The sequence below is a fragment of the Nyctereutes procyonoides genome, unplaced genomic scaffold (assembly GCF_905146905.1).
Source record: "Nyctereutes procyonoides isolate TBG_1078 unplaced genomic scaffold, NYPRO_anot_genome, whole genome shotgun sequence".
Lineage (NCBI taxonomy): Eukaryota > Metazoa > Chordata > Mammalia > Carnivora > Canidae > Nyctereutes > Nyctereutes procyonoides.
Window position 1 is genome coordinate 31,120,943 of NW_026575042.1, and position 13,312 is coordinate 31,134,254.

A 13,312-nucleotide genomic window follows, 5' to 3' on the forward strand; every position below is an offset into this window, starting at 1 on the left:
TGGGCCTCGCCCCTGGCAGAGTTCTTACTCAAAAGCCTCATTGCTGCTCATGTCCTTACCGTTCTTTGGACTCTTAGTTTTTGTCCTTTCCTTGGTAGCCAACATTAATTTAAGGAAATAGGTAAGAATAATGAACTAGAAATCAAAAGAGAATGTGTTCAATGTGACATGTTCACATAATCAGAGTAGGTGCGCATGTGAATAAAAATCAGTGGCTTGATGCTTCTGTTAAAAGGCATATATGGGGAATCCCTGGGTGGCTCAGCGGTTAAGCGTCTGCCTTTGGCTCAGGGTGTGATTCTGGAAACCCGGGATCAAGTCCCATGTCAGGCTCCCTGCATGGAGCCTGCTTCTCCCTCTGCCTGTGTCTCTGCCTTCCTCCCTCTCTCTCTCTCTCTCTGTCTCATGAATAAATAAAATCTTTAAAATAAAAAAGGCATATATGTTCTCTCAGGTTTTCTTTTTTTTTTCTCCTGGTTAATTATTTTCTTTACTGGAGAAAGCAATACACAAAAAAATGACAAGGGGAGCCAGGTTGAATTATCTTCAGGGCTTAAAAATCTTCTGAAAAAGTGTTCTCTCTCCAACAGTGATTCTTGGATGCTGGTGTGCATCAGAATGATCTGTGAGGCCTGTCAGCTCTTCTGAGGACCCTGCTCCTAAACATTCAGTTCAATGGCAGATTGGGTGTGGTCTCAGGCGTCTGCGGGCTCAGTGTGTCCTGTACCAGGTACGGGGGGCTCCTTGGAGCACCGTCAGACGTCACCTGCCCTGGAGAATCAGGTGTGCCTTCAGTAGGCTTTGTGTGTAACTACTTTGGGCCACAGCCCTGTTTAGTTTTTCTGATAGGGTGTGTAAGCAGCAGGTTAGAGTCCCTCCTGGGCACTCTCATCCTGCTTCCTATTTCTGTGCTACAGTTATCCCATTCTTCTGTTTGGGCCAGGAAGAGACCATGGTGACCAGACCCTTGGGTGCTGGGAAGGGCTTTCAAGAGGTTACATGTATGCTCTACTCTGTTGGTGTCTTCTTGTGGCCCTGAAGCCATCCAGCCACAGTAGTCCCGTTTCTTCATGAGACGGGAGGCAAGTGTGGCCAGAATGGAGAGAGGTCAGTGGTGACGGGCATATAAGGCACAGCTGTATATCCTAGAGACCGTCATGGCTTGAAACCGCTCCTTCTTGGGAACATAGCAGTGTCTGAGCCACTGGGTGTGTTTGGGTCCTGAGACCTCCTCACAGGCCAGCTGCCACCTGGTACAAATCACCCATTCTTGGCTAAGGGAGAGGTTCGGGATGTAGGGAGATGCCTTGGTAGGTGGGTGGCTGCAGTGAATATGCCTGGGCACGCCACTGCTTCTGGAATGGGGCCTTCCACACGGTATGGAGCACACATACAGACTGAGGGGTCAAGGTGCTGGCCATATGGTTCTTATTCCAGGTCATTTTTCAAGCCCTCTCCCAAGGGTTCTGGGGCCTCGGTAGCCCCTCCACTGCCAGGCATCTGCCAGTTTGCTGCGGTCGTAGCAACAACAGCTGCCGTTCATGGAGAGCACCACTTACCTTTTCCCCGTGGCTTCTGTCTCAGCACCTCCTAGGATCCCAGTGTCCCCCTGTGGCCCTGTTACGTGTAAGACATTTAGTGTTCCATTGACTTAAGCTGATTGTGTCTCAACTGAAATGTGTGTTTTTGTTTGTGGTATTTGTGATGTGCTTATCAGTATACTTATTGTGGCATTTCTAAGTTTGAGGTTAGCATAGGATTATCAAAGCTCCTTTCTCCACTCTTGCTCACTGGTCACCTTGAGCAGCATCCGTCAGTGCCACACGGGGCACCTGGGACAGGTTACTCACCAACCCTCTGTTATCTTCACATCTGAGTCTGGGGAGTCCAGGGTGCTACTCCCTTCATCTGGCAGGAGGAGGGGCTGCTGGACGGTCGTGTGTATAAATGCTGTCCTCCTCGGTAAGGTTATGCCCTCCCCGTTGGAATAGCTTGGCTCTGGCTTCAGTCTGGTTTGTACCAGTGCATGTACTTTGGTCGTCAGGCCTCCTCTGCCCCTTGTCATCCCCGGTACCTCCTCTACCTCACATTTTACATCTGGCAGCCACAAAGGTTAGGCTTGGTGGGCAGAGACATCTATTTCCTGTCCCTCCTAATTTAGAGGTGGCTTCCCTGAGGTGGCAGATTGGAGGGTGTTCCAGAAACTTTAGAAACTTTGAAGGGGAAAGATAATGTAAAGTTGAACTTGAAGAAGAGGGAGATCTGGTGAACCTGGCTTACTCCATAGCTCCAGGACTCCAGCATTCCCAGGCCAGGGCAGTTCTGGGCCTGATCTTGGCCTTTGCGTCCTCTCCAGATTGGCCCCACAGTTGTCCTGGCCTTTATGGCAGCTTTTAGTCTGGAGATGACGGAGACCTGAGGGGCCTCTCAGGAGATGTTCCCTAATTAGTGTGGGGGGAAGGGGAGGTGGTATGTGGCTGCTTGGTGGTGTCACCTGGAGGATGATTACGGTTCACCCTAAATTATTTAAATGGCTTTTTGGAGGTCACCAGGAGGAGGAGAGATTCAGTCCCTGCACCCGCCTTTCAGGACCTCCAGCCATGACTCGTGGAGACCAGGGCTGACAGAAGTTACTACGCACCCCCGAGTCTCCCTTCTGCCCGGGGCTTCCCTTCCCATCAGCCTTTAGGCAGAGTGGAGATGATGGAAATGAGGGCACCTTTCCCCTCATTCGTATGTCTGAGTATGTGGAGGGCCCGGGTGAAGAGGAAGAAACAGGCTCTGGGTGGAAGACCTCACACCAGACAGGAGACGAGGGTCTTTGTGGAGCAGGCACTTGAAGAAATACATTTCTGCGCTCCCACCCGCCATATATGACTGCACCACTTAGAGACAGTAGACAAGAGGTTTTGTGTTGAGAATCAGGACAGTTTATTGTTTGATCAACATGCTGAGTCTTCCACATTTTACACAGTTTCATGTAAAGTCAACGTGGCCATTTATGCCTGCTGAGCCAGTAAAGATGGAAATGCCACCCTCTGTGCTCCTCGTGGCCAATCACTTTGAAGGGGACGGGTGAGGGAAAGTGAGGGGACAAGTTGACACACCACACGATGCAGGCTGGCCTTCCATGTATGGAGGCTTCCCAGTGGAAGGAAGCTTCCAAACCCCACTGCAAGGATAAGCCATGCCCTGCGGGGAGTGTCAGCCACGCAGGGCTGTGGCGCTGGAGAGAGTACACTCGAGAGCCCAAGGTTTTGGAACATCTAAATAGTTCATTTCAAACAAAAACTCAAAGGGTGCCCTGGTCTGTGGGTGCCCATGACAGTCAGAGTGGACTTGGGGACTGGCCCTTCTTGGCAATGGAGGAGCGTGAAATGGACATGTGTTCTTTCCCAGCTCGCTCAGGTACGCTGGCCAGAACCTTCTATCCTAACCAGAGTAGAGGTGGTCTGAGGAGCAGCCGCGCACAGCAGCCCCTTCCGTACGGGTGCACAGTCACACTGGTACACGCAGGTTGGCGATGGATGAAGAATGGAAACACCTCGGCTCTGAGCGCTTCCGACTTGCTGGGTGCTCACAAGCAAGTGGCCCTTCTCTGCCTCAGTCTTCCTGTCTCGGAGACAGGAAGGACGTGAGACCTCCGCATCGTGCTGCTGTAGCTAAGTGGTGACACCTCATCACATGCTTGGGGGAGAGGTAGTTTGGAAACTAGTGAGCATGCGGCCCTGCTTGGTTGATGCACAATGACTTCTGTTCAGCTGCCCCTCACGTGGCTCAGATTGGGACTCCGTCCTTGGCCACCTGTTCTCACATCCTGACATTCTCACCTGCCTTCTGCCATATGAAGGAATGTGGCTGCTCTGCCTGAAGGACACCGAAGCCAGCGGTGCCATTTTGTCACACCTGGTGCTTGAGGGCAGGGGCTCCCAGCACCGGCTTGCCATTGGAAGGTCAGAGACGTTTGCACTCAGATATGTCTGTACACTTAGCTACCGGCATTTTAATTCTCATTTCTGTTGCCTGAGACACTTGAAGTGATCTGGTTGCTCCTCAGACCCAGGAGTGTTCCAGAATGTCTGAGGATGCTGACAGGAAGAGAGTGGTGAGAGTAATGGCAGAGAGGGCTCTGACCGAGAGGGATTGCTCATAACCGGTCAGCTTGCTAACCGTGGACTAAACGCTGCACTTCTCACACCTGCCGCCGACCTTCGTTCTGGCACGTGTGTGCATTTGTAACTATGCTATCTGCTTCCTGTATCTTATGCTTTTTCAGATGCCTCTAGAATAGGAGCTTTACTGACAACTTTTCTTTGACACTTCCCCTCAAAGAAAAAAAAAAGGGCCTGAAGAAGAGGACCCTGGCCATCTCCCAGGTAAGGGCTAGTCCGTAGGGAGAGGGACTGAACGATGGCTTTGCCTCATGGTAGCCCATCTGGATTTGGCAGGGATGGAACACTCGCTGGGAAGTGGTGGCAATTTCACCCCCTCTTCAAAGGAACCTGATCATTTTATTACTAAACCTCAGCTCCAAGTCAAGATACTACCTACAACCAAGAGTCAGTGATGGCACCTGCTCAAAATGAGAGCCAAGGAACCAACCCAATTCTGTGCAAGAGATCCGGCTGCCCCAACAGACCAGGAAGTGAGGGGCAGAAATCAGGCCTGAGAGAAGGAGGGTCATGGAATGGCATGGCACCACTAGGCTGGAAGGACAAGAGGAGACAACTGCCCTCATCTTAGAGGAAGCCGCTTGGGAGAGCCTGGACTCGAGAGAGGACCTTGTGTACATGCTAGGAAGGCAGGGCTCCCCGAGGCCACATCAAGCCAAATGACATCTGTATCTCTTACTGCTCTTGGGCTGTGATGGAAAGAAATGTTCATGGTGCCTTAACTTACGTGTGCACATGAGAAGGGAACTGAGTTTCTGCTTTGTTTTTACAGGAATGTCTAAGAAAAGCTACGCTTAGTACCAAGAATATTAAAATCCACCATACATTCATTCCCTGGGACCCAGTGCAGATCCCAGCAAATGGGGCTGTCCCCAAGGCCAAAAGCAATGGGCCTCACTGCCAACCAGGCTGATACTGTAACATGGACTCTATCAATCCTCACGAGGTAAGTAAGCACTCTTCCAACAAGCACCACTTGGGGGTGTGCCATGGTGGGGGGGGTACTGGCCCACATGGGCATGCACACCTATGCATGTAAGTATAGAGAGAAACGGTGCACATATTCCCATGGCTATTTTTGCCTGTAGTTTAACACATCTATGCATTAGTTTATTGATGGCAAGACAATCACAAGTTTTTTGACAATATTAAGTATTTCTTATTTCAACACGTTGCAGTACTTTTGAATTTCCAAAACTGTTATCACAATGCAAGTTCCAACTTGAGAGCAGGAAAAACAAGAATATACATTGAGCACATGTATCTGTGAGAATGTGTGTGTGGAAGGTGTATACACAAGTCTATCTCTATATATAATTATGTACACACATATAAAAACTAAACACATGACACTGGAATTACGTTCGTACATCAGTCTTTGCTTTCTGGAAGAAGAGCTCAGTGAAAAATCCTGCTTCCTCTCTTCTTCACCTGAAGATAAATTCCTCTCTAAACATCAGCTCTGACCATCTCCTTAAGCTGAGAGTGTGTGACAGGCCCACTGGACAAATATCAGTGAATCCTGTCTACTTACTGGCTGCCATTTTGGATTAGTTTCTGAGAAGTTCCTAAGTTCATTGCAATAACTTATTGGAGTCCTGCTTTGTGGAGGAATTCAGCCCCTACCACTCCCAGATGGTCATTTAGCTCCCTTAAGACATGCCCAACAGCAACGTGGAGGCAGACTCAAGCCCAGCTTGGAGAGCAGGGTTTACTGCGTCTTGGCCGGAGTTGCCAAGCCCACTGCCTGGCTCTGTGCGGGCTCAGGGTCGGTAAGTCTGGGTCTATTTGAAACGCCGGCCAAATGGGTTCCATCACTTAGAATTATCTTCAGAGATTTTAGAGGTCCTCGGACCAAGCCCTTCTCAGAAATGAGTCAAAATGGCAAGGATGACTCTCTGGGCAGCCTTCTGGAGACCCCACCTCAGCAGCACCTTCCGGCAACCAGAGTGCTGCCACAATACCCTCAAAAGTAAGTGCACAATAATTACAACTGCATTATGCCAGTGGGGCAAACACATCAAGAGGTCAGCCTTTCCAGAACAGCACTCTATAGTACTAGCAGCCAAGGATCTGAACATGCATCTTCAAGGTGGCGGTACAGCAGCTGACCCCCCTTGCCCCAATCACAGACGGACACCGTGCGATACAGGCTCTAGCTCTGCTGAGGTGCGAGGACGAGGGCTTCAGGGCGGCACACACTACGTTTCTTTCTGCCCTTCCCTTAGATTTAACCCAGACGTGTGCTGATTGCTGGGAAGGCTGATTAGAACATTTTCAGAACCACATGGTGCCCCAAGGCTATGAACCACACATCGACACAAGCCCCAGTAGCCAACAGCACCCCGTCCTTCCTTCCAGTGACCTCTCTGCCAACCACTGAGTGGACCACAGAGAACACAGGTTGCCTATGGCACGTGCCCTCCACGCCCTTCTAGGCTTATTGGAGAGGGGAAGGGAGAGGCAGGAGGAATTCCAGTGAGGCCTGCTGCCGGGCTCCCTGCCGTCCACAAGGCCTTAATTTCAGCTCAGGGCCATGGCTGATGTCCCACTCTGGCCACGCAAGAAGGACAGAGTTAAAGGTTGCCTCTTCAGAGGCGGCTGTGTTCAGTGTTTGATTTAACCAGAGAGGGCCTGTTTGGTGGGTGGGGCCTGGGATTGGAACCTAATTAAGTTGCCCCATTAATTGTAATTTATCGGGCCAGGGTGGAAGGAGGGCAGAGGTGATGAATGGTTCAAAGAGGGCAGGAAGGAGGAGGTGTGTGGAAAAGGTTCTCTGTAAGTTTACAAATATACAAAAACAAAAAGCACATCTTTTAAATAAAAATGACTACATTTTTATCTGGCAAAAAGTTGTATACACATGATTTAAATTTTTTTAAATTTTAACAGTTTTTGGCAATCTTAATAAAGTACAATATATTACAACCAAACCAAAAAATAGTTGTTTAAGTAACAGCTGTTAAGAGTGACGTGATCCCTGATGCCCAGCCTCCCTCCCCACCCCACCCTACTCCTAGAGACGGAGAGAAAAGAAAAATCCTCCCATCTTGATAAGCTCATTTCCCACCCCCCTTAGGAAGCTAACCAATAGGAAGCAACACAACAAGCGAGTAGTGTCAAAGGAAGCTGGCAGGTCAGGCTGCATTAGCAGGAGCAGCCGCCCTCACTGGCTGGGGGCTCCTGGGGTTTGTCCAGCTTGATGTCGATCACTGCAGGGGCCTGGGCTAAGGAAGATGACTGACGGAGAAGCTGCTCCCTGGCTCCTGTCCCTGTGCACCCGTCATCTGCCCTATGCACGTAGATCCTCTGTCCTTCCACAAATACCTACTCAGGTCTTTGCTTGGCCTGGGCAGGAAGGAGGCAGGGTCACCAGCTCCCACCCCCCTCCTTCCCACGACCCCTCCCCTTCATCGACCTGAAGCAAAGCTGGTCCTGGGCTGTGGGATGACCACGTAAACACAGGCAGGACAGGCCCTTCCTCAGAAGCCTTCTTGGTAAGCAGTGCCTCAGCCTGGTTACCAGGCAATCCCACCCTCTGGGTGCCCTGGAAGTGGACATCCTGCTGGTCAGGCATGGATCTTAGCACAGGGCTACGTGGGCCCTGCCCTAACCACTCAGCAAGTGACGCCTCAAGCTCTAGTCCCAGTGTGTCGCTTAGACTCTGAGAGGGCTGCCGGGGGAAGCCGCATCCCTGGGAAATGCCTCCAGCCCTTTCCACTGGTGCCCTGGGGACTGGGCTGGAGGAGCCCCAATCAGAGCTCCACTAGAGGAATGGGTTCAAAACGCATAGCCAGGCTGCTCCTCTGCCCTCACCAAGCTGACAGCCCCTCACGCCAGGCTCGAACACGGCTGACGGCCAGGCCGTTGGCACAGCACGGAATGGCTCTTCCCGGGCAGGGCTGTGGGCCCCTCTGGAGGACTGAGTTGGGGCAGTGGACGGGGCGGAAGCGTAAGTGCTGCTGTGGGACCTGCTGTGGGTCCTGCTGTGGGTGTCCTAGGGATGTTTTTGTGGCCCCTGTTAAGGACTCTGGGAGAGACTCTTTTGGCTCTGAGTACTACAAAGAGCCATGCTTCTCCCAAAGATCACATTTTCCCTCCATGCCACTTTCTGGCCATGGCCTATATTTTGAGTAGGACTTTCTGACTTTTCTTTCTTTTATTTTCCCCACACCCACAAAAATAACATTTTTCTGGTATATATCTACATAAACACAGTTTTGGTAACATGGTAGAGGATGAACAACTGCCTCCTTCCCATTGGGCAGATCAGACTACCTCTCTGAGCCTCAATTTCAGCTTCTGGGTGTCATCTGAGGTTTGGGGTGGGCTCTGCGAGTGGCTGCGTGCAGACCTTGTCCCACAGAGCAGAGGGAGCTCTGGGGCTGTGCAGGGCTGGGCCAGGGAAGCAGGCAGGACACGGGAGGAGGGATCTGTTGGGGAAACTCCCATGTAGAATAGGGTGGACCATGTTCTGGGTGCAGAAGCCTTCCGTGCAGTGGAGAGTCTACTTGTACCCATGAAATACAAGTGGTGTTCACTGTAAACATGGGCAGAGCTCCTATTTCTCACTTGCCCCACACCGTCCTTCACATCCACCTGGTACCCCCACTGCTTTGGAAATAGAGGCTTTAGGATGGTTTGAGCTGGACGAGTTCCTAAAGCCTCTGGAGTCCAGCCTCGTCCCGTTACAGAGGAGGGCCCACGCCATACTCAGCAGGGAAGGATGGGCTGGAGACCAGGCGAGGGCTCACCCACTGTTCTAAAACACTAAGGGGATCCACCAGTGGATAAATGGCTTCTCCAGCACATCTTTCACTCACTTAATAAAGGAAAAGGATACTCCCTTCTTTGCTTTTCTCCTGGACATTTTCCATTCCAGGCAGAGCTGATGCCACACGTCGGAAGAGCTGGAGAGAGGGGGAGACGCAGCGTGAGCCCCTGTCCCCATCCTGCCCACCCCACCCCCATCTCCACCCTCTTGCCTTTCTTTGTCCTGACCCTGGGCCTTGTTCTCCTGTCTGGCCCGCCAACTGTGCCCTGAAGGGCCGGCGCTGCACTCAACTGCCCCCTCCCTTGCCCTAGTGCCTGTCACAGGTCTGGGCCCCGGCAGGCCTCTCACTCAGGCAGGCTGACCACGGGTCCCAGGAGCGCAGCATGCGTCCTGGTGACTGTAAGGGACCTACCTACCCTAGTGGAGAAAATGATCTAGGCCCTGGGAGACAAGCCCTTAGGCAGGCTTCTGTCCCACCGCCTGGGTGGGGAACCAACTCTCAACCTGCCCTTGAGACAAATGACCCTCTCTGGCCCTCTCTTCATGCAGGTCGGGCAGGGGGAGGGGGTTCTGTGAGTCCCCAGGCACCAGGGCAGCAGGGTGCTGGGAGCCAGGGCCGTACAATCACATCATGGAAAACAAGACTTCTGAGAGAAAAAGCATACAGGAGAGTGAATGCGATGCTGTAGGTTTGTTTGGGTATGGGTGTTAGGGTGATGGGTATGCTGTGTGTAGAGGCGCATGTGTGGAAAATGCACATGTGGACTTTCTGTGTGTGAATTTGTGTAAGTGTGGGGGGAGAATTGTGTAGGCTGCACACATGTGGGGTGTCTGTGTCTGTAGGTAGACAGGGAGGACCGTGTGGTTGGGACGTCAGGCAGGGCAGACGTGGAACCTAGCAGGTGACAAGTACAAAGCAGAAGTATAATGCACCAGATGATTCTGAACATCCCCCCCCCACCGCCCCCCGCAGCCCCCGCCATATACTCCAACTCCAGGGACTCAGTGAGCTCTCTAAAGACAGGGCGAGTCTTGTTCATGGTCTCACCCTAGAGCCCAGCTCTATGGGAGCACCCAAGCCAAGTGACAGGGCCAAGGGTGAGGAGGGCCTGAGTGGGGAAGTCACTGGTCGGCCTGGCAGGGTAAGGGAGCCCGTGGGCAAATGCAGAGGGGGTTCCAAAATGGGGCAGGAAGAAGTGAGTGAGGGTGCAAAGGCCCAGTCACTCTTGAGCTTTCCATCACGGCCTTGCCCACGCAGCCGTGTCCTGCCTGCTGGTAGCCAACTGCCAGTTAGACAGAAACTCCTGGGGTCACATGTGGGTCTCCGAGAGCAGATATGATCAGCCTTAGAATCCAGGAGTCTGCGCTGCATGAAGATTCCTCTGAACCACAGAGTTTGAATGGACCACATTTAATTCATGCTTAGACCATCAAGTGGCTTCCAGAGCATTCTAAAAAGGGAGACATCAGCGTCTCCCTGCCCCTGACCACTAGGGCAGAAATGAGCTGCCTCATGGGCTACTGCCCATTGCTTCCCTGCATCCTGTGAATTTCCATCAGGGCCACACAGAGCAGCAACCCAGGGCCTCCTCCACGCCTCCTGGGATAGGCAGCTCTTGCTCCAAGAGACACCACAACAGCACTGGGAAGGGCATGGGCATGGACACAGCCATGCTGAGGGTGCTCTAATTGGGGAGGAAGGGTTAGGGGTCCCTCACTCTGTCTCTCTCCACTCCTCTGCCATGGGCACTGTCCATGTGGGATGAACCATCACTGTATCCAGGCCAACAGCTGATGGGCAGCTTGTGTAATGTTCCCAGGCACTGCTAGGGGTGGCAGGGCAGAAGTAACACCCCTGCCAAGCCATGCTCCTCACTTAGAGTCCCCTCCCCATGTCACGCTCCCCTCCAGCCGCATCTCTGCTTACACATTACCCTTGTCTGCAGAGAACACCTTCCCTCTTCACCTCTTCAAGCCCTCTCTTCCTTGAAGACAGGGGCTCCTAACCTTTTGTGAACCAAAGACCTCTCTGGCAGCCAGCTGAAGCCAACGGGCTCCTTATAAGCATGTGACATCGGTTACATAGGGGTATAAAGGAAATCATTCAGGACTGAAATACACTTCTAGTCTTTAAAGACACTAGGTGATTATGCAGCTGCATTTGTGCTTCCCCGTGGACATGTTAAACAGCGAGAGCTGGCAGCAGGTCTAGTCACCCCGTGAACTGGAGCAGTGATGCTCGTAAAGGCCAAGAGACCCATAACGTGGCAGGCAGACAAGAGAACGGTTGGGATCTGTACGGTGATAAAGTCACAGGTGCTGCCACCATCACAGAGTTGTCCTGCCTATGTTCATGGCTGAGGAGGTATATAAAGACTGGAGGGGTAGCCCTTGCCAACCCAATCTGTTAACCTGTGGATCCCCACCCTTAGAGGTCCATGGTCCTAGGGAAGCCCCCTGCTGCGAGGCTCAGCAGTAACCTCCTCCAGGGCTTCTCTGACCATCCTGATTCCCCAGGCCTCTCCCTCTGTGTAAGCTCCAAGCCCACCTGGCCCTCCACAGCCCTGAGCACTTGTCAAGCACAATGCATGAACCCCAAAATGCTGGTCAGATTCAATTTCCCACTCCTCCATCCCAACTGAGGTAAGATGTTAGGGAAATGCTGCTGCTGTCACCTGGAAGTTGGTGGCCAGACACTCAGCATGTTACACGGCCATGAGTCTGGTAAGGTGGCTAAGGATGACATGCTCGAGACACCCCCAGAGAGTGAGTGCTCTTACCCTCTCTCATGTGCTTTACCAGCTCTAGAGGTTAGCTCGTTTCCCATGAAGTGGGGTTGATGGTGCTCTGGTGGCCTGCCCCAACCTGCTCACTGGCCCCTCAGGGCAAGGCAGAGCCAGGTCCATGACTAACCAGGCTGGAAGCCACACATGGCTCCCTGGCCAGGCTGGCTGGCGCCAGTGCCAGGTGCATCCTACCTGCTTCACGTTGTAGCCAGTCTTTGCGCTTGTCTCGATGAACATGACACTCAGTTCTTTGGCACGCTGCTCCCCTTCCTCGATGGTTATCTGCCTGTGAGTGAGGGGAGAGGGCAAAATGAGCCCCTGGTAGAGGTGGAGGAAGCAGCCTGAGATGAGGGCCTCGCCCACGAGTCAGCTGAGGACAGGGCTCCCGTTCAGGATGAAGGGCACAGGGCCACAGCAGGATATCAGCATCCCCACTTTTCCTTCTGTGGTGCCTCCCAGCTCAGGAAGAGACCTCTGTGGAAGGTCAGGGACCTTCCCATGCCTGCCCTTCCTAACAATCAACCATCCCATGTGTCTGTGTCTAGAAAGCACTTTGGGCCACATATTGCCTCTCTGGGTGGTGTCAGCAGTCTCCTTTTCCACAGGCAGATTGTGAGGTTAAAAGTGACTGCCTCAAGGTTGTACTTAGAGCTACTGAGTGATGGAACTGGGCTTTGAGCCCCATTTCCCTTACTTGAAAGACAGGACTCTATTAGAGTGGGCTCGAAGGCAGATAATTCTGTAGATGGTCAGAGCACACTGGAGGAAGCCCGCCGTCCAGGACCTGCTGCTCTATCTGACCAAGCTGGGTCCCACGGGATGAGTGGACAAAGTATATATGTAGGACAAAGTGTATCCTCACTTAAGTGAGCCCTGTCTGTGGAGGCAGCCATGGAGCAGCGTCTCCGGAGGAAGCATCACGACCACCCAGACACAGCCACAGACGGGAAATTCTGCACGTTCACTCCTGGGGATCAGTACCCTCACACCAGTGCAAGTATTTCGTGGGGGCAGAGATACATGCAGAAGCAGAAGCCAACTGGGGCCTGAGGGACTGCCATCTGCAGCTGGGCTGTGGCCGTGCCGGGCCCCAGACCACCCACTGCTGCGCACGGCCAGGCACATAGGGTTCCATAGACCTCTCATGGAGAAGCGCCCCTGCAGACGGTGCGAGGTAGGGTGCAGAGTTGAGACACTGTACACAAGGGTCTCCCAGGGCTCTCACAGACTCCAGTGGCCCCAAGGCGCCTTTCTCAGATGCATGGGGACACATCAGAAGCACAGACTCACCACTCACGCATCCAAGAACTCCTTCGCCAGGAGGAGCCGCAGAGGAGAGGGTGGGCCGGGCCTGCCAGCACCCCGCACCTTGCACCCTCACACCTACCTCTTGTCGGCCAGGTCCGTCTTGTTGCCCACCAGCATGATGATAACATCACTACCCCGCTCTGTCCTGACATCGTCGATCCACTTAGAGGTCTGCTGGAAAGAGTTGAGATCTGGGTGGGAAAAGTGGGGAGACAACAGAATGAGAGTCCGCCTGAGCAGACAGAGGGCAAAGTGGGAGGGGGCATGAGACC

At 52.8% G+C, this 13,312-nt stretch overlaps 1 protein-coding gene across 1 annotated transcript in view; it reads right to left on the minus strand.

The window, feature by feature from the left end:
• Window positions 1–2,505: 2,505 nt before the first annotated feature.
• The window catches only part of RAB6B (RAB6B, member RAS oncogene family), a 61,801-nt gene continuing 50,994 nt past the window's right edge, over window positions 2,506–13,312 (minus strand). The window contains exons 5-8 of the mRNA XM_055321566.1: window positions 13,120–13,231; window positions 11,925–12,018; window positions 9,016–9,082; window positions 2,506–7,384 (exon numbers count right to left, since the gene is read on the minus strand). Coding sequence (XP_055177541.1) covers window positions 7,320–7,384; window positions 9,016–9,082; window positions 11,925–12,018; window positions 13,120–13,231 — 338 coding nt within the window. The 3' untranslated portion in view covers window positions 2,506–7,319. The remainder of the gene's footprint in view (window positions 7,385–9,015; window positions 9,083–11,924; window positions 12,019–13,119; window positions 13,232–13,312) is intronic.